Here is a 21,541-nt window from a genome sequence, read left to right on the forward strand (position 1 = left end):
ATTAGGACAAAGACACGATCTCATCTTTAACAATTTACCCTCTTATAGATGAGATAGCACAAGTGTATGCAATTTCCCCTCCCTAAAATGAAAAGGCCTTTTTCACATTTTGTTGGACATGTTATGCATCACCATCAATCTGTGGGATAGAATCAGAACAAGCTTACTCACTCAAAAGTGGACATCCAGAGGGAGCTGTGGGTCATTAACCACTGAACTACATTCAGCCACAATTTGTAAACTCATGATCAATTTTACATCTCGCACGTACATCTAACCAAGACAATAACTCTGGTTCCATGAGTGTAGAACAGCATGCCTGGTGCAACATGGGCCTTACCTAAAAGTGAGGCAAAGACCTGGTGAAACTGCAATGCAAGAACGTGGTAAAGAGCTGAAGCAGCAAGTAATACAAAGGCATAAAAACTAGAGGTTTTGCAGATGCTGGAAATCCAGAGCAATGCACAAAAAAAACACTGGAGGGACTCAACCAGTCGGACACATCTATGGAGAGGAATAAACAGTTGATGTTTTGGGACGAGGACCTTCATCAGCTGCCTGACCTGCATCCTCCAGAATTCTGTGCAATAGAAAGGACCTAGCTATTCCTTAATCTAGGGGTTTAATCAAAGGCCAGTAGTGTTGCTGGTTGCGAATGATGATAGACAATTAACAGCTAATAGAAGAAACCCATTCCAAGAATTCTCATCTCACTGTCGGCCCAGTAAAGGTTCACGAAGACAAAACTGAAATATTTACAAACACCTAGAGGCAGATAAGTCTAGCAGATGCTTTAGTTTCAGCAAGAAGTGTCGAGTAGACAACCTGTATCGGTTTCTTCCAGTGGTCTCCACCATTGCAGAAGATGCTCCTCTGCAAATTCAATGAGTTACAATGGGGTATTTTAAAGCAGTGGACATGGAAGTGGGTATGGGGGGAGCCAAGTAATATCACAGCAATAATGTTGAAGACTCGTATTCCAGAACTAGCCAGGCCTCCAGTTTAAAACACTGATATCTTCTCAACAGTGAGAAAATTTGCTAGGTACAGTACATCTTATTCCTAAACCAGAACAAATCCAGTCTAGCTTATAATTATCCAGTCTACATTAATGACCTCCCCTCCATCTTTTCTGAAATGAGAATGCAATCCTTAACGAACAATGTTCTATTTCATTCATAACTCCTTAGAAAGTTATTAACATTCAACAAAAGTTGGTCCACATTCAGGCAAGAACCGATCAACGTGAAATAACATGCTGGACAAGCACAAGATAAGAATCAGCTCCAACAAGGAGCCTCTAACTTGCTACTTTTGACTTGTAACAGGACTACCAGCACAAAATCCTCCCCTGCAATATCCTGATCACTGCTGATCAGGAACTCAAGTAAACAGACACAGAAGTGTCACAACTGAAACAGCAGCTCAGAAGCAATGTCGGCCGTAGTGAGCCATTCATTTCCTGACTTCATCCAAGACTTCTCACCAGTAAAATGTGTCAGGAATGGAATGTGATAATCTCCATTTCCCTTGCTGAATGTAGCTCCATTATCAGAGCTCAACACCATCAAAGACACATGAAGCCCACTTGATTGATATCCCATCCACCATTCTATAAATCTGTTTCATCTATGATTGGCTGCAGCATGCACACTCAAAGCACCCTGATCTGAAAATATACCCCTATTCCTTCATCAATGCTATGCCCAAATCCTGGTACTACCCAATTAATATTTCCAAAGGGACCAGAGCACTTTAAGAATTTGATTCAGCACCACCTCTGCAAATCAAAGACCAGGATGGTGAGGGGCCATAAATGCTAACTGTCAGTGATGCCTACATTTTGTGAAATAATGAACAGATTAATGTAGATTAGGGATTAAAGTGATCTGACTGGGCAGGAAAAACAATTTTGACAAGTGGCTTTGCAGAATTGCCAGGAAACCAGAGCTAGAAACATTCACTCTGAACAAGTCACGTAAAGCCTGGTTTCCAATATTCTATGTGATGCAGGGCCAGGATGCTCCTCCTTATCCCAAATAAACTCAAGACCAAGGGTTCCCAAACTGGGGTCCAAGGACTCCTTGCTTAATGCTATCGGTCCATGGCATAAAAAAAAAGGTCCGGAACCCCAGCTCAAGACAGATTTTGATGGTTTGTACTTGTCATATATCATTTTGTCATCCAGCGTAGGAAATCCATGCACCCACACCTCCATTTAAAAAAAAAATCACAATCCTTTCCAATTCCAACACAGTAAGTAAACAGTGACGGGCCAAAAGACCTGAAGGAGCTCCATTTGTCCACTCTCTTTACCATCATTTCTTGGAATTTCATATCAATAATGGCAGTTGGCCTTCCCAGTAAATTTTTTGAGTCTTGCAAGAATTCAACTCCTTCAGTCTTCAGAGTATCTTTATAGGAAGTGTAATGAGCTGTGTGGTTGGTGAGAAGATGTCAAGAATCCCATTAGGCTCTGGAGCAGAGCTTTTTCTGCAAGGAACTGGCTGAATAGAGGTTCTGATTTAGAGTCAAGCACATGGACAAAGAAGAGAATACGTAATAATCAGGATTGTATCCTGTAAGTAGCTGAATGATCAGATGCAAATATAAAGGAAACAGATGCTGGCTTTCTCAATAAAGCTGTTTCCAAAGATTCAGGCAAAGTCAAGATGACACTAAACAGTGACTCCTTCGCTTGCATTTTCAGAAACAGCTCGATTTCTATCTTTGATATCTCTTTTCTTCCTTTTCAAGGTCTTGACCTGGAGTTACACTCTGACTTCGGTTCTTTGCGGGAATGGGGCCTGCTCTCGGGGCCTCACCACTGGCCGCTTTTTGATATCCCAAGGACATGGCCTGGAAGACTAGCACACCTTCAGGATTTTCATGGCTCTGGAGACTGGCTGATTCAAGGCCGGTGCCCCTGACTGACACATCGCGGGAGAACATGGAACATCAGGAGCACCAGGTTAGCTGCTGGCTGTTTGTCCAGAGATCTGAGCCTCGGGGCCCATTCTCTGGGCTCAGAGCTCGGAAAAAGCAACACAACAGACTTTTAACATCATAAATCAGCGAGTTGTTTGTTATGTCTCCCCTCTCGCTGTGAAACTGGGACATCTCTTTCTCTCTTATTAGGGAGAGAGAGCACAAGCCTGTGGTATGTCAAATTACCCAATGAACGAGTAGTCTTTGGGTCACTGCAAGTCTGTCTTTATTAATACTTTGCTTGAGTGCTCGGTGGAGGGTGCCGGTGCTTTTTTTTGCTGGTGGGGGGGGGGGGTCATTGCTTTGCTGCTGCATGTGTGGAGGGGGGAGCTGGGGGGGGGCTTTGGGGTTCTAACATTTAACTGTCATTCATACTTTGGGGCAGTCCTCAGCTTTCGTGGATGTTTGTGAAGAAAAAGAATTCAAAATGTACATTGTATACATTTCTCTGACATTAAATATACCTACTGCACCTAAAGAAAATAAATTGTATAAGATGATGAGACCATGAGATACAGGAGAAGTAGGCCATTCGGCCCATCGAGTCTACTCTGCCATTCAATCATGGGCTGATCCAATTCTACCAGTCATCCCTATTCCCTTGCCTTCTCCCCATACCCTTTGATACCCTGGCTAACCAAGAACCTACCTATCTCTGCCTTAAATACACCCAATGACTTGGCCTCCACAGCCGCTCGTGGCAACAAATTCCACAGATCTACCACTCTCTGACTAAAGCAGTTTCTCCGCATCTCTGTTCTAAATGGTTGTCCTTCAATCCTGAAGTTGTGCCCTCTTGTCCTGGACTCCCCTACCATGGGAAATAACTTTGCCACATCTAATCTGTTCAGGCCTTTTAACATTCAGAATGTTTCTAAGAGATCCTCCCTCATTCTCCTGAACTCCAGAGAATACAACCCAAAAGCTGCCAGACGTTCCTCATGTGGTAACCCTTTCATTCCTGGAATAATTCTCGTGAATCTTCTCTGAACCCTCTCCAATATCAGTATATCCTTTCTAAAATAAGGAGCCAGAACTGCATACAATACTCCCAAATGTGGTCTCACGACTGCATTGTAGAGCCTCAACATCACATCCCTGCTCCTATATTCTATACCTCTAGAAATGAATCCCAACATTGCATTCTCCTTCTTCACCACTGACTCAACCTGGAGGGTATCCTACACAGGGACTCCAAGTCCCTTTGCATCTCTGCATTTTGAATTCTGTCCCCATCTAAATAATAGTCTGCCCGGCTGGTAACCGGCAGCCAGCCAGAATAGGATCCCTTTAATATCACCCTCTGTTTTCTGCCGATCAGCCAATGCTCCACCCATGCTAGTAACTCCCCTGTAATTTCATGGGCTCTTATCTTGCTAAGCAGCCTCATGTGCAGCACCTTGTCAAAGGCCTTCTGAAAATTCAAGTACACCACATCTACTGCATCTCCTTTGTCTACCCTGCTTGTAATTTCCTCAAAAAATTGCAGTAAGTTAGTCAGACAGGATTTTCCTTTCAGGAAACCATGCTGGCTGTGGCCTATCTTGTCATGTGCCTCCAGGTATTCTGTAATCTCATCCCGAACAATCGATTCCAACGACTTCCCAACCACTGATGGCAGGCTAACAGGTCCATAGTTTCCTTTCTGCTGCTTCCCACCCTTCTTAAATAGCAGAGTAACATTTTCAATTTTCCAGTCATCCAGTACAATGCTAGAATCTATCGATTCTTGAAAGATCATCATTAATGCCTCCGCAATCTCTCCAGCTACTTCCTTCAGAACCCAAGGGTGCATTCCATCAAGTCCAGGAGATTTATCCACCCTCAGACCATTAAGCTTCCTGCGCACCTTCTCAGTCGTAATTTTCACTGCATAAACTTCACTTCCTTGACACTCTTGAATGTCCGGTATAGTGCAGATGTCTTCCACTGTGAAGACTGATGCAAATTACGCATTCAGTTCCTCTGCAATCTCTGCATCTCTCATTACAATATCTCCAGCGTCATTTTCTATTGGTCCTATATCTATCCTCAACTCTCTTTCACCCTTTATATACTTAAAAAAATCTTTCAGTATCTTCGATTTAGTCCCCAGCTTCCTTTCATAATTCATCTTTTCCTTCCTAATGACCTCCTTAGTTTCCTTCTGCGAGTTTTTAAAAGCTTCCCAATTCTCTATCTTCCCACTAGCTCCAGCTTCCTTGTATGCCCTCTCTTTTGCTTTTACTTTACCTGACTTCACTTGTCAGCCACGGTAGTGTCCTTCTTCCATTCGAAAATTTATTCTTATTTGGAATACATCTGTCTTGCACTTCCCTCAATTTTCGCAGGAACTCCAGCCATTGCTGCTCTGCTGTCCTTCCTGCTAGTGTCCCTTTCCAGTCAACCTTGGTCAGTTCCCCTCTCACGTCATTGTAATTTCCTTTATTCCACTGAAATTCCACACATTGGAATTTAGTTTCTCCTTCTCAAATTTCAAAGTGAACTCGATCATATTGTGTTCACTGTTCCCTAAGGTTTCTCTCTTATCACCTCCAGATCATTGCACAGCACCCAATCCAGCACAGCCAATCCCCTAGTGGGCTCAACAAGCTGTTCTAAAAAGCCATCCCTTAGACATTCTACAAATTCTTTCCCGAGGTCCAGTACTGGCCTGGTTTTCCCAATCCATCTTCATGTTAAGAAAATCCCCAACGATTATCATGATATTGCCTTTCTGACATGCCTTTTCTATCTCCTGCTGTAATTTGCAATCCACATCCCAGCTGCTGTTTGGAGGCCTGTATACAACTGGCATTAAGGTCCTTTTACCCTTGCCATTTCTTAACTCAACCCATAGAGACTCTACACCTTCCAATCCTATATCATCCCTTTCTAATGATTTAATATTATTTCTAATACAGAGGGCCACACCACCCCCTCTGCCTACTAACTCATTTCTAATACACCGTATATCCATAAGACCATAAGACAAAGGAGCAGAAGTAGGCCATTCAGCCCATCGACTCTGCTCTGCCATTTTATGATGAGCTGATCCATTCTCCCATTTAGTCCCACTCCCCCGCCTTCTCACCATAACCTTTGATGCCCCAGCTACTCAGATACCTATCAATCTCTGCCTTAAATACACCCAATGACTTGGCCTCCACTGCTGCCTGTGGCAACAAATTCCATAGATTCACCACCCTCTGACTAAAAAAAATTCTTCGCATTTCTATTCCGAATGGGCACCCTTCAATCCTTAAGTCATGCCCTCTCGTACTCTCGTATCCTTGGATATTCAACTCCCAATGACAGCCATCCTTTAGCCATGTTTCAGAGATGACCACAACGTCATACTTGCCAATCTGTAGCTGAATTTCAAGATCACTCCAGTTCCTATCCCCCTGCCAAATTAGTTTAAATCCTCCCTAACAGCTCTATTAATCCTGCCTGCTAGGATATTGAATTCCTTTGGGTTCAGGTCTAACCAGTCCTTTTTGTACAAGTCGTACCTCCCCCAGAAGATACCCCAATGATCCAGGAACCCAGAGCCCTGCCCCCTACACCAGTCTCTCAGCCACACATTAATATGCCTGATCATGCTATTCTTGCACTCGTAATCACATGGCACAGGCAGCAATCCCGAGATTACTACCCTAGAGGTCCTGCTTTTCAGCTTCTGTACAATTGACATCTTTATGGGACTGGTGCTGAGTACAGGAAGTAGAAAACCCCATAAATATACTTGTAAAGCAACTGTAGTAACCGGACTGGACAGAAGAACAGAGAGGTTTTGGAAGAAATTGTATAATAGGATTGAAGATAGCAGGAACAACAATTATAGAGACCAACCATTGGTAAGTAGTAACAGCTCACATTTGGTACTGGGAGTCAGGGAAACCTCTCGCCATGAGCTTCACCACTTCATGACTGTGCAAGTACTAGCCCAGCTTTGCAAAAGAAGTTAAATGTAATGATGCACATTAAGTCATCAGTACATGCAAGGGTAGTAAGTTGGTACTTCAATAAAGTACATTGGAAACTGAAGGTTTGATTATTTGCCTGGAAGGGTTGTCATTAGAGCTGCCTGTAACAGTCTTGTAAGCAATTTTATAGAGCCAAACATTTTAAGTTATTTCAAATAAAATTATTTGTCGTAATACCAAAACTGGAGAAGTGAGAAATAATTTCAGACTGAAGAATTGATCATATATTTAAAAGTTGAAGCATACACATATTGGGAGTTACTTTTCACATTTTACCATTTGTTCAATAATTCTTCCTTTTCTCTGTGCATGAGACAAATGGCATTTCCACTAACACAGCCACTATGTTGAACACAGGTTTATATGTAAATAAAAATGAGGACTAATAAACAATGTTTCAAGGGGCTTTTGGTATTTAGCAGAAAGATAATATTAATGTTAGCTCTCTTGGTCAATAAGATGAAGATGTTTCAATCTCCACAAGTAATCTAGCCAACTCTCGGAGGGGGGAGAAAAATCACATCATTAGATACTCTTTTTTAAAAAAAAGTGAAACAAGTCCTTGTTCTGTTTAGACATCAGTTTTTATGATGTACTTTAAAGCATAACGCTATTTCTATTGATGATTTCCAAGTCATTATGAAACACAGAAGGCAGATCAACCAACAAAAGTGGCAGATCCCCAAAGTACACAATATATATCTAGTAACTTAAATTATCCATGATGGTCTTACTTGTACATGAGTGAAAGAGCACTGATTTCTACTTGTCCAACCCATTCCTGCAATAACAAAGATACATAATCAGATTTTTCAAAAACTGTTACATTTAAATAATATTGAAAATATAATTCTAATTTAGTCAATTGCACCACAAAGTGGAACTGTGCCAGTTTCCTTATCCTAATGAGAATCAGGTTTATTATCACTAACATATGTTGTGGGATTTGTTGTTTTGTGCCAGCAGTTTAGTACAATACAAATTACTATAAGTTACAACAAGGAAGACAGATCTTGGGTGTCTGTCCCCAGTACTTTCTCCCTGATGGTAGGAATGAGAAGATGGTGGGGGCCCTTCATCGTGGGTGCTACCTTCTTGAGTCAAAGCCTTTCAAAGATGTCCTCAATAGTTGGGAGGCTAGTGCCCATGATGGAACTGGCTGAGGTTGCAACTTTTTTCAGCTTTTTAATGCTCCTGGGCATTGGCACCTTCATACCAGACAGTGATGCATCCAATCAGAATGCCCTCCATGGTACATCTGTTGGAAATTTGTTAGGGTCTTTGGTGACATATCAAATCTCCTCAAACTCCAAATGAAATACAGCCAATGGCATGTTTTCTTTGTAACTGCATCAATATGTTATTCAGTTTGCTTAGTATTGTATGTTTGTTTGTACTCTAAAATAAACGGAAATCTTGGATTTAAGATTGTTCATCATTCCCAAATCCCAGAAGAACCCCAAGGATCAGAAAATAAAGAGAGATCCAACAGGAGAAAGGGGTGGAGGAGGGGCACTAGGGAGAGGTGATAGGCACATAAGCAGAAGAGGTAAGAGGGAAGCCAGGATGGGGAATTGAAAAAGACAGAATGGAGTGGGGAATATAGTAACGTATACATATATATTTTGATAATAAATTCACTTTGATCTATCTCATGCCTATATGCCTCCTTTAAGCTGTGCCTAGCCGCACAGTCAAGGGTGTAGAGAGAGCAGAGCAGTGAACGAAGCATACATCCTTGAGGTGTTGATTGTCAGCGAGAAGAAAATGTTATTTCTGATCGGCATTGACTGTGGTCTTCCAATGAGGAAGTCAAAATCCAGTTGCAGAGGAAGGTACAGAGGCTCAGATAACCCGTGTAGCCTGAACACTGAAAAGCTAAAATTCTGCAGGGCTGGAACAGAGTTTCAAAGCTGTTCGATGGTGTTTGACAGAATAAGCTGCAAAAACATAATCGGGGCCCTCCAGTCGAGGGGGTCAGGATCCACTATGCGAGGCAAACCAGCGCTCAGACTGCTCCAGGTTACAGAACAGTAACGGCAGAAAGGCCTGGAGGTTGTTTTAAAAAACACAGCGTCACAAAAGACAAAGAGTACCCAGCTCGTTCATCTTTGATCATTCTGCATACAATTGTGTAAAGGGCTGCCAAGGTGCTCGTGTGCACAAACTGCAAAAGAAGTTAGCAGGCAATTACAATGAATGTGTCACCTGTGCTTTGGAAGAATGATGGCCAATCTTATTTAAACGTGATCTTGAGGGGACATAGTCGCAAGATCGGAGAGTAGTTACTTAAAATTTAAGTGCATAGAAATGCCTTCTCACTGAGGGTGGTGGTGAATCACCCTCCTCCCTTGGAGGGTCAGACACCTTGAGCCAATAGGCTGGTCCTGGACTTATTTCATAATTTACTGGGATAATTTACATATTACTATCTAACTATTTATGGTTCTATTATTATTTATTATTTGTGGTGCAACTGTAACGAAAACCAATTTCCCCCGGGATCAATAAGTATGACTATGACTATGACTAATCTCTGAAATTTTATATCCCATTGGGTTGAGGAGGCTGGATCTTTGAAGGTACTTACAAAGAAAAGTAGCTAAATTTTTGGAAAATTCTGGGAATTTAGAGCTATGGGGAACTGGCACAAAACGAGATTAGGCCTTGGATAGACCAGTGAATAACTAAATTATAAGAAATAGCCTCAAGAAAAAATAGAAATATGCAAAATAACTGAACATAGCTTGACCATGGTGCATCTTTGAAGATATTACTTCTACTTCAGTTATGGTCCCTCCTAAGATAATTACCTATTAATTCAGTGAAACTATATAACAGATATTCAGCTTGATTTTAGAAGCATTGAAACCCATTGAAATATAATAGTTTAAGTATCATTTAGATTCCAAAGCAAAAACACATATTCCCTCTCTCCCCATTCTTGAAAATTTCCAGAAATCATTTTGTATACTGGGTACTACTGCTTCAGGTATTTTTTTTTTTTTTTTTTTTTTTTTTTATATTAAAGAAGTATACAGAATATTTATAAAATTCCAATTCCATACCTGTGGCTTTTCAAGTTGCTTTAAATATTCATCAAATGATCCTTCAATGAACTGCAACAATGAAAGAAAAATAAAACCTTACAAAACTCACTGCCATGAAGGATCAACCTTATTTGCCATATATATTTACATTCTATAAATTTGCTGTGGTGCGTTGTTCCAGGCGCAACATGGCAACAAAAAAAAACATTATTCAACAATTATACAAAATCATATAAAAATAAAGTTCCAAGGTTAAAGTACAGAAATGGAATAAAATGTGTATCAATAGCATATATATTTATAATGTAAACAGTATTGTAAAATGTGGATCAAAGTGTTTAAAGCATAGTGCATTGACATAGGTAATAGATAGAGGGGGGTGGGGTGGGCTAACTAGAATGGTTGATCACATCAACAGTTTGGAGGAAGAAACTTTTAAGATGGCATGAAATTTTTGTTTTAATAGCCCTATAACAATTTCCAGAAGGGAACTTTTGGAAAAAGCAGTTCACAGGGTGTTCTCAATGATTTATCCTTTCTGCTTCTTTGCTCTTGACACACACACAAGCCCTGCAGCATCGCTAGACTGCAGCCAATGCCATTTTCTGGTGACATAACAGCTTGCTGTAGATTCTGTATATTGTCGAGAATGCTGCACCAAACCAAATAGAAATGGCTAACGTGAGGATGTTCCCTCTGAAGGCAGTGTAGAATTGCACTAGTATGTACTGGGGAAGATGGAATTTTAACAATTGCCATAAGTAGTACATCCTCTGCCCGGTTTTTGTTAATGAAGGAGATATGGTTCTCCCAGGATGAGGTCCTGTGAAATAATGATGGTCAGGTACCTGAAAGTTGAAACAGTGAAAATTAAACTGTAGAATTTTGATGGTAAAGGAGACACATTTCCCTTGCAGTTGATACACATCCCCATGGGCTTGAGGGCATTCTGTTCCAAGTTGATGTGATTGTACCAGGGCACTACCTGATTTCCTGGTGGTACTTGGATTTGTCACCTCTGGTGAATAATCTAATGGCAATGGTGTCACCTGCGAACTTTATTAGTTTAACTGATGGAGACAAAGTCATTGGGGTATAGAGAAAAAAGGAGGGGGCAAAGAACACACCCCTGTGGTGCACCATTGTTGAGTGAGCAGGTTGTGGAGATTTGCTTGCCTAGTCTTCACATACTGCCTCCTGTCAGAGAGGAGAATAGGTCATTACGTCCTTTAACTTGTTCTATTATTGAATTAGCTATTGACTGACCTTCATCAGCATCATATCAGCCTGTTCAAGATTGCTTAATGTCATTTCCAGTACACAAGTATAAAGGAGAATGAAATGATTGTTATGCAGGATCCAATGCAGCACAAAAATACAGTAAGATAAAGAACACAACTATAATAAACTACAGATACACTAGATAGCTTATATACATCGATTGATATGCCCATAATGTGACACTCATCAAAAAAAACAATCTCAGACTTAAAATTTTTTAATTTCCTCAGTCTGAATTTTCTGTGTGAAAATGCTTCTAATTTCCAATGGGAAAATTTCCATGTGGATAAATACTTCCTGACGAGGTGCATATTCCTGTATTTAACAGATTGTGGTGCTGCAAAAAGACAATGCATTGTGTCAAAACATTGTAAAGGAGAGATGCTTCCTTAAGTGACAGAGAAAGATAACCCAGCACCTGCTGTTTACCCAATAACTAGCTCAAGAAAATAAATGTTAAGAGCCTTCAACAATAAATATTTTAAGTTCACCTAGTCAGCATATCCAGCATTATTTTAAAAAAAATAACCATTTAAAAATCAAAGAGAAAACATACTGCTTCAAACTGTTCTCGGTTCCTCCTCAGGTAAGAAACACAAGCTCTTCTTACTTCAAGGTGTTTTGACTGTGTGTGGAAGACCTGAAGAAAGAGAGATACGAAAATAATTCCAATTATTTACACAATTAAATGTGTTCTGATGGTAGCTGCCAGCACAACTTAATCTTTAATTTCCTACCTCACTAAGCAAAATGTTCAAAAAAGTGCTTCAATTTCTACAGCGATTTTAATATTGCAGGATGACTGAAAGCATTTTATAGCCAATGACAAACTTTGAAAGTATTATAAATGCAGAGGCATGGCTGAGTGCACACAGCAAGTTTCCCACAAATAGTAATGTGATAACAAACAGATCGTTTGCTTTTGGTGCAGACTGGAGGATATGAATTGGCCAGAACCAAGAGGCAAATTCCCATTCCTTTTAGAAATACAGTAGATACCAGTTACAAACAGGAAAAAACCTGCAGATGCTGGAAATCTGAGCAACACACACACAAAAAACATACTGGGGGAACTCAGTCGGCCAGGTAACATCTATGGAAAAAAGTAAACATTCGAGGTTTCGAGCTGAGACCCTTTATCAGCACTCCGGTTAATTGGGCCATCAGTTAATTGTGGCAGCTACTTATTTGGGACAACTCTTAAAAAAAAAACAAAATCTACTGAAGGAAGAAAACCGGGATTCCCTTTGGACACTACGCCATTTAATTGGGAGAGCAAACTGCTGCCAAACAGTTTCTAACTAGCGTTAGTCACGTGCACTTGCGTAGCCGTTAGACACAACACTGTGATTTTGAACGAACAGTTTTTAAATAGCGTCAGTTGTGCGTTTGCGTCAAACATCTGCAATTTTTGTCACTGATAATTGGTGAGAAACAAACAGCAAGACAATTCAGTACCGTTTTACTCGTGGTTTCAAGTATTCAGGCTTCTAGATGGCAGAGACAGCCAAGAGTGAAAATGAAACAAATTCACTATTTCAACAAGTTAGGAATTACTATGAATATGAAGGTATCGACAATCATCAATCATTAACAATTGGCAATTATTGTTACAATGAACATGAAGATTTGGAAGATGCAATCATCAAAAGCATTGTATGAAGATAGCCCACTACTTGCAAGGATTTTGTTCATTCCCAGTCAATCAAAAGAACAGGGCAGTGTACACACTGGCTAAATTCCGCCGTGGATAACTATTAGGAACTACAGTTTTATAGCATTGTTAATGTTTTCATTTCACTTAAATACATAATTTGTTACTTAGTTAAAAGGTAGTTTGTCCTTTTTATATGGCTTAACCACTTCAATGAAACTTTGGCTAATTGGGGCATCTGCTAAATTTGGCCAAAATGTACTCATCCCAATATGTCACAATTAACTGTAGACTACTGTGGTGCTGTTGGATTTTAATCCACCTGAGAGTTCAGTTTAACTTCTCAACTAAAAGATGGGACCATTGAGCAAAGCTTTGAGTGGAGTAAAGGTAGAAACACTCACAAATTCAGGTCACTGCTGTGATTTCTAAACTACCTGAAACAAACAAACAAAAAAAACAATCTCTCTCCCTCTCTCTCTCCGCACCCCCCCCCCTTACAGGCACAAAACAATACCCATTGACTTTCATGAAACAAAAACAAATGAGTATCCAGTGACATAAATCACGGAAATTAAGTTTAGTTATATATGTACAAGTAAACTCTAGCACGTTACTAAGGAAGTAACTACACCCTATCCTCATTATATGCGGGGGATACGTTCCTCGAAGTCGACGCATAATGTGAATAATTATTTAAATAGAGAAAATAGGGATGCGTTCTTAAGGGCTTCCTAAATATGCTTTATCCGTAATTTATTCACATTTTCATACCAATACGACACAAAAGCAGTACCACAAGGCAACATTCGTATTATATTTCATCAATTTAAGGTAATATTCAACGTAATAAATCATAGAATGTTAACATACTAGGGTGTACAGTACTCACCAACAGTGGCAGGTGTGATCGCTCCAGGAGATATGAGTGGTTGTTGTGTCGGGCAGCTTTACATGGATGAGGTGGATGGTTGTGTGTCGTCAGGGTCATCAAGGACAGCAAGGGGTGAAGGAAGACTCACAAAACTCTCAGTACTACCGGCAGCAGGAGATGGCACCGGTTTGAAGAAAGTGGTGAGGATTGTTTGCTTGGCAGCATTTTGTTTTTCAGCATAAATTTGCTTGTAGGGAAGAAGACTTGACTGCAGGGAACGACTGAAATGCTGACTCCGTTCTAAACTTGGGTCCATGTCCATCGCCATTTGTGCCAAGTGTTCTGCAGCCTTAAAAAATTCTGTCAGTTGCTTCGGAGTGGAAGACCTGACCTCTTTCCAGGATTCATCGATGTTGCTGATGGCATGTCTGATGTTGAAGGATTTCCACCATTTCCTCACCGTTGGTAAACTCCCGGGATTTTCAAAATCATCTATTGCTTGCAGCATCTGAGGGACAGTTCGCTGTAAAAAATACGCCTTGAATGTGGATATCACACCTTGGTCCAGTGGCTGAATCAGCGATGTTGTGTTAGGCGGCAGGAAATGCACTGTTATGTTAGGATGAATGCTGTCCAAATGTTTAGGATGGGCTGGCGCATTGTCAAGCAACAAAAGAACTTTAAAGGCAAGATTCTGTTCTCAGCAGTAGCATTCAGCCTCAACAGCAAAATGATTAGCAAACCAATCTTCAAAGATTTGACCAGTGACCCATGCTTTCTTGTTAGCTGTCCAGTAGACAGGAAGCATATTCTTACCCAAACCCTTAAGAGCATGGGGTTTAGAGAACGGTAAACTAAGAGAGGCTTCATCTTACAGTCTCCTTCGGTATTGGAAGACATAGGCAAAGTCAATCTATCCTCTGCTGCCTTGAAACCTGACACAGTTTTTTCATCCTTACTTACGTAAGTGCATTTTGGCATATGCTTCCAAAAAAGCCTGGTCTCGTCTGCATTAAACACCTGCTTTGGTGTGATGCCTAACTCAACTATCATAGCCCGCAACAGAACAAGGTAGCGTCCCAGAGCTGTGTTACCTTCACCTGACGCCGCCCTGTTTATAATTTATCGGACGCTTAGAAGGCATATTTAAATATTTCAAGCACAAAATCACTGCACTGTAGGTAAAAACACAAAAGTTTAAGAGCGCAAGATCGCACATCCATACATTGCCAAAACCAATGCGAGAATGGTGGGAGTGAGACTATGAGGCATGCGCACCTGACTTGTATTGGCGGGAAAGCAGCACTCCTCGCATAACTGTGAGTTTTGAACGCATATAATGAGACGTTGGTAGAAATAGGTTTCTCACATAACTGTGAATCCGCATTGTCTGAAGACACATAACGAGGATAGGGTATATTCTGAAATATTTAGAGCTGGAAATTTATACGGCTGAGTGAGATATTTGAACAGCCATCCACCCGGGCAAGTGGAGGCACTCATCCAGTTGAAATGATATGGAGCTGGGTATCCAGGAGTGACAAACAAGTCCTTCTCCTCCACCAATGAGACACCAGGACACGATTGGGGACCCAGAATTGACAGACAAGTCCTTCTCCTCCACCAATGAGACACCAGGACATGACTGGGGACCCAGGACTAATAGACAAGTCCTTCTCCTCCACCAATGAGAAGTCAGGACACAACTGCGGGCCCAGAATTGACAGACAAGTCCTTCTCCTCTACTAATGAGACGCCAGGACACGACTACTCTGCCTCCAACATCCAGCTCATGTAGCACAGTCAGTGTGACTACTACTGAAGCACCCATGGAAAATAGGCAATAATTAGAGAAATAACAGAGGATCTTACCCAAAGTCTCACATGCACGAGCAGGACCCACTGGCTGCATTCACCACCCACATTCTCCATTTCCACAAACTTATCCTGCAGGTCAATTGTGTTGTTCCAGGCCACTCTGAAGTTGAGTGGCAAGGCTCTGGTCCTCAAGGCAGGCCTTGAGCAACGTAATAAGATGACTTGGATGGACAAGAGAAAAGCCCATCCATGGAACTCCTCTGGAAACTTTTACTCCACTCTGACTCTTCATCCCAGCTTCGTCATCTGTCAAAGGTTTTAACTACCACTAAATCTCAGAAACATTAAAAGCATTCAAAGTTAAGTAAACAATTGAAGTATGTTTTCCATAATAATTAAAATCTATTTGAGAGCACGTTGCTTAAAAAAAGTAAAATTCGATGCTTCTTCCTCCAACTGTACAATGTCATTCAGTAAATGGGCTTAGCAGGGAACCACAGGAAGCTCCACTCCACACCACTGAATTCCATACAAAATACACCAGCAGAGCACAACAACGAAATGATTCATTTCAGACGTCCACACAGGAGATCCTAAAATTTCTGAAGAGTGCCGCATTACCTGGAAAATTCCTGGTTGTACTGCCGAGTGTCCTACAGCGGTGTCAAAATTCAGTGCAGCATACCACACAACAGAGTGACTGAACTGCCCGATCAACAGTAACCGGAGTGGATGGATGTTATGAAAAGCGCAAGTGCCCAACAATGTTTCTGAATTGTGCAAACAACTCAAATTTTGCTAAGAATCTTTCAAAGATTTAAAGTACACTTATTATCGAAGTGTGTGTGCGCGGTATACAACCCTGAGACTCGTCTTCCACATGGTCAGACATGAAGCAAAGAAAACTGGAACCCACTTAAAGAAAAGTATCAAACCAGATCTCACAACACCCCCCGCACAAAAAACAAATTGCACAAAAGGCAACAAAAAAAAGCAAGCGAGAAACACAGAATATAAAACACAAAAATCGAAAAAGAGTCCTGTCATATTCAGTTTAACTCAGTGTTCGTTATCTGCAGGCTGCCCTGACTCAAAATCAACCAAAATAACAACAAAATAAACAGGGGCAATAAAACCAGAAACACATCACAACATGGACTACAGAGTCCAACCCACAAACTGCACTGATTAAATCTTGTCCAAGACCCAGGTCTCCGGCACCATCAAGGGAGAAAGAGAGACTGTCACATGCAGGAACTTTTCTCTGGCAGCAGTGAGCAAGAGGCTGGTAGACAGCGCTGAACACCTGCTTGTGCTCCGCACTCGCCTCCGTGAATTTAATATTCCTCGGCGCTTCTATAGGCGACAAAGGAGTCAAGCCCCGTCTCCAGGCTTCTTGGCCTCAAGGCTGCACACGTCAGTCAAAGCCTCACAGAACACTCTCAAAGATAGCAAACCACCAGATAGAAACATAGAAAGCCTCAGCACAATACAGGCCCTTCAGCCACAAAGCTGTGCCGAACATGTACTTACTTTAGAAATTATCCAGGCTTTACCCATAGCCCTATATTTTTCCTAAGCTCCATGTACCTGTCCAGGGGTCTCTTAAAAGACCCTATCGTATCCGCCTCTACCACCATCGCTGGCAGCCCATTCCACACACTCACCACTCTGTGTAAAAAAAAACTTACCCCTGACATCTCCTCTGTACCTACTTCCAAGCACCTTAAAACTGTGCCCTCTCGTGTTAGCCACTTCAGCCCTGGTAAAAAGCCTCTGACTATCCACACAATCAATGCCTCTCATCATCTTATACACCTCTATCAGGTCACCTCTCATCCTCCGTCGCTCCAAGGAAAAAAGGCCGAGTTCAGTCAACCTATTCTCATAAGGCATGCTCCCCAATCCAGGCAACATCCTTGTAAATCTCCCCTGCACCCTTTCTATGGTTTCCACATCCTTCCTGTAGTGAGGCGACCAGAACTGAGCACAATACTCCAAGTGGGGTCTGACCAGGGTCCTATATAGCTGCAACATTACTTCTCGGCTCTTAAACTCAGTCCCACGGTTGATGAAGGCCAATGCACTGTATGCTTTCTTATTCACAGAGTCAACTTGCACAGCAGCTTTGAGTGTCCTATGGACTCGGACCGCAAGATCTCTCTGATCCTCCACACTGCCAAGAGTCTTACCACTAATACTACACTCTGCCATCATAGTTGACCTACCAAAATGAACCACTTCACACTTATTTGGGTTGAACTCCATCTGCTACTTCTCCACACTATCCACAACACCTCCAACCTTTGTGTCATCAACAAATTTACTAACCCATCCCTCCACTTCCTCATCCAGGTCATTAATAAAAATCACTCAATCACTCGAGATCACTCAATCTGCCTAAAAACACACTACTAAAATGTCGATCACAGACTCCAATCGTAGCAGAACCACACCTGAAAGAAAAAGGTGTAAAGGAAGTAGTTTTGTGAACTATCTGCTGGATGTCGCCCTTGGTGGCATTGTTTGCTGGCACCATCTTCTTCAACACAGTAGTACACAATCAATGATCCATGTCCCCTGCACTAGACAATCAGCATAAGCAGAGGCACACTAGGCCTTGGAAATGCAATTCAACAAACTGCACAAATTGCAATTTCACTGCATTTTTGTGCAAAGACATTCCATTCGTTTGAAGTTCTGCATTAAACAAACAAATCCCCTAGTTATGGGGGGGGGGGGAAGATAAACAAGCAAACATGCAATAAACTAAAGAAATGTGCACACATTTTGTAATCATATTCCAAAGCAGGGGTTACCTACCTTTTCTACGCCACAGGCCTTTACCAGACATCGAGTACATTCATAAGTTTAATCACAAGTAACCTTTCTATATACATTTCTCTGCATCCACAAAGTATTGGACAAATTATGCCTTGAAATATAAATATTATTATTTCTATGTCAAGAATAAACAAGTGCTTTATTTCTAATCTGACGTGTTCCAGCACCTATCCAACCAACTTTGCTAATTCCCATGATGTTGATCTTTAGTCTTTCCATTTCATTTATCACATTGTCCAATCTTCCTGCTTGATATAGGGTTCTTACATTCCAAGTCGCAATAAGTTTCTTTGGTGTTACTTGTATTTTATGAGCAGTAGCTTGATGATGGTCAGGGATCCCCTGCTGGCCAGAATCAACCCTATCGAGCGAAGCATCAGAGTTGTCTTGAAGATCCTCCTGACGCTGTTGTTGTGTGATACATTTTGTGAGTTTGACCATGGTTTTCTTAGCAAATTGCAACGGTGGTTTGCTATTGTCTACCATTGGGCAAACTAAAGAAATCGCCACTTCTCTTCCCAAATGTTCATCTGCCTATACTTTAGCTGTTGACATTTGAGGTCCTAGCTCATCTGCCTTCTCCGTCATAAGTTCAGTTATTGAACCAGGCGGATCTGCCGTTGGCCTTCACTCATATCCTGAGCAGGAACCCTTGCAAGTGCTACCGTTCCGGGTCAGAGCAGCCCTGGGAGCAATGAATGACTAAGGGGTAACTCCACTTTCCCCAAAGCTCTGGAAGTCCCCAGTCAGAGCCTCATCACCGACTGCAGTTTAGAGTCATACCCAGGACTGAAATTCAGAACTTACCCTCGTCTCTGCCTGTTTACGCTGAAGCCTGTTGAGCCAAAGGCATCCCACTCTGACTCAGCCCACTCCAATGATGGCCGTTTCACTACACTAAACTTCTTTTATAGTGTGCTAGCTGACCAACTGTCTTCAGCTCCTCTGCTCCCAACTAGTTGGCCGCTTTAAAAAAACTGAAAAAGCCCACTATTCCTCTCCTTCTCAGCTCTGACAATGGTCGCCTCACTAGACGAAATTTTTTTTTTTATAGTGCGCTAGCTGATCGACATAAAACAAGTAAAGAACTTTTGCTACTTAGGAAGCTGGGTGACATCAGATGGCAGGTGCAACCTGGACATCAAAAGAAGAATAGGGATGGCAAAAGACACCTTTACGAGAATGAAGGGTATACTGACCAATGCTAAACTAGCCATAACAACCCACCTCAGAGTACTGAAATGTTACGTTTATCCAGTTATGTTAATTGGCTCAGAATGTTGGACAATATCTAGTAACATGAGGAAACGAATTGTAGCAGCAGAGATGTAGTTTTTGAGGAGGATGCAAAGAATATCATGGACAAAATGAATATCTAACGAGGATGTCATGAACGGAGCAACCAAAAAGAGAAATAATGTACGAGATCATGAAAAGGCAACGTAACTTCATTGGACATGTGATTAGGAAAGAGGAGTTAGAATGCACGGTAATTATGGGAAAGATTGAAGGGAAGAAAGCAAGAGGAAGACAAGGACAAACGATGGAGAGAGCAGCCACAGAATTGGAAATGAATACCAATGAACTGATCCACTTGACCCGAAACAGGAGTGTGGGGGCCATGGCAGTCAAAGCTCAAACTGGGCATGGCACCAGATGATGATGATGATGATGATAATAATGATGCTGCCTTGAAAACAGTGATTTTCAAAATAATTACAGGAAACATTGCTTGATTTTAATCCATTGGGGAAGACAAAACTAATTGCTTGGCTACTTTTCAATAGCTCATATCCCTATGCCTCCTGTTTAAATTATCTGATGCCATGGAGGAAGTCCGTGCCGAAGAAAAGTAGCAGCACCATCTTCTCTTCCTCAGACAGTCCTTCTACACTGGCGATGTTATGCTTCCAATTTAGTTTTGTGGGTTCTGAGTCCGCTGCTAATGATAATGTGTGAACTGGTAATTTGGATACAGATTCAGCCAGAGAGATGTGCGGCAGAGAAGATGAACAGTTCATGTAGTATTCCACTTATGCAGGCCATACGACATCATGCAAACAGTTCCTAGTTCATTTTGAGTAGTCATGAAGCAGAGATTCTCAAGCGTGAGGAAATGTTCCCTTTTTCTGAGGAGGCTTTGTACACAATATCTCCTGATAGTCTCTTCCCATGAAAACAGAGGTCTCCTGTCAGACATGGAACCAATATAGCCCTGGGCAATGTAGCCAACTGAGATGTAATTGGGATGTGCTGAGAATGTTAGCCTATAAGAGGACCAGAAAAGCCTGGAAGAGGGAGGAAACAGTAGCGTAGTGGAAAGCGTATCGCTTTACAGTTCAATTCCTGCCTGTGTCTGTGAGAGTGTGAATGTTCTCCCCATGACCATGTGGGTTTACTACAGGTGCCCATGTCTGTGAGAGTGTGGACGTTATCCCCATGACCATGTGGGTTTACTGCAGGTGCCCATGTCTGTGAGAATGTGAACGTTATCCCCATGACCATGTGGGTTTACTGCAGGTGCCCATGTCTGTGAGAGTGTGAACGTTATCCCCATGACCATGTGGGTTTACTCCAGGTGCCTCTGCCCATGACAGTGTGAACGTTATCCCCATGACCATGTGGGTTTACTGCAGGTGCCCATGTCCGTGAGAGTGTGAATGTTCTCCCTGTGACCATGTGGATTTCCTCCATGTGCCCATGTCTGTGAGAGTGTGAATGTTCTCCCTGTGACTATGTGGATTTCCTCCATGTGCCCCTGTCTGTGAGAGTGTGAATGTTCTCCCTGTGACTATGTGGATTTCCTCCATGTGCCCCTGTCTGTGAGAGTGTGAATGTTCTCCCTGTGACCATGTGGATTTCCTCCATGTGCCCCTGTCTGTGAGAGTGTGAATGTTCTCCCTGTGACCACGTGGGTTTACTCCAGGTGCCCATGTCTATGAGAGTGTGAATGTTCTCCCTGTGACCATGTGGATTTCCTCCATGTGCCCCTGTCTGTAAGAGTGTGAACGTTCTCCCTGTGACCACGTGGGTTTACTGCAGGTGCCCGTGTCTATGAGAGTGT

The 21,541-nt window shown here is 41.9% G+C and overlaps 1 protein-coding gene across 1 annotated transcript in view; it reads right to left on the minus strand.

Annotated features, from left to right (window-relative positions):
* Positions 1 to 21,541, minus strand: part of otud4 (OTU deubiquitinase 4) — a 73,738-nt gene that overhangs the window by 42,942 nt on the left and 9,255 nt on the right. Inside the window, exons 2-4 of the mRNA XM_072256014.1 lie at positions 11,844 to 11,927; positions 10,025 to 10,075; positions 7,691 to 7,737 (exon numbers count right to left, since the gene is read on the minus strand). Coding sequence (XP_072112115.1) covers positions 7,691 to 7,737; positions 10,025 to 10,075; positions 11,844 to 11,927 — 182 coding nt within the window. The remainder of the gene's footprint in view (positions 1 to 7,690; positions 7,738 to 10,024; positions 10,076 to 11,843; positions 11,928 to 21,541) is intronic.

This window comes from Mobula birostris, chromosome 4 (genome assembly GCF_030028105.1).
Source record: "Mobula birostris isolate sMobBir1 chromosome 4, sMobBir1.hap1, whole genome shotgun sequence".
NCBI classification, from domain to species: domain Eukaryota; kingdom Metazoa; phylum Chordata; class Chondrichthyes; order Myliobatiformes; family Myliobatidae; genus Mobula; species Mobula birostris.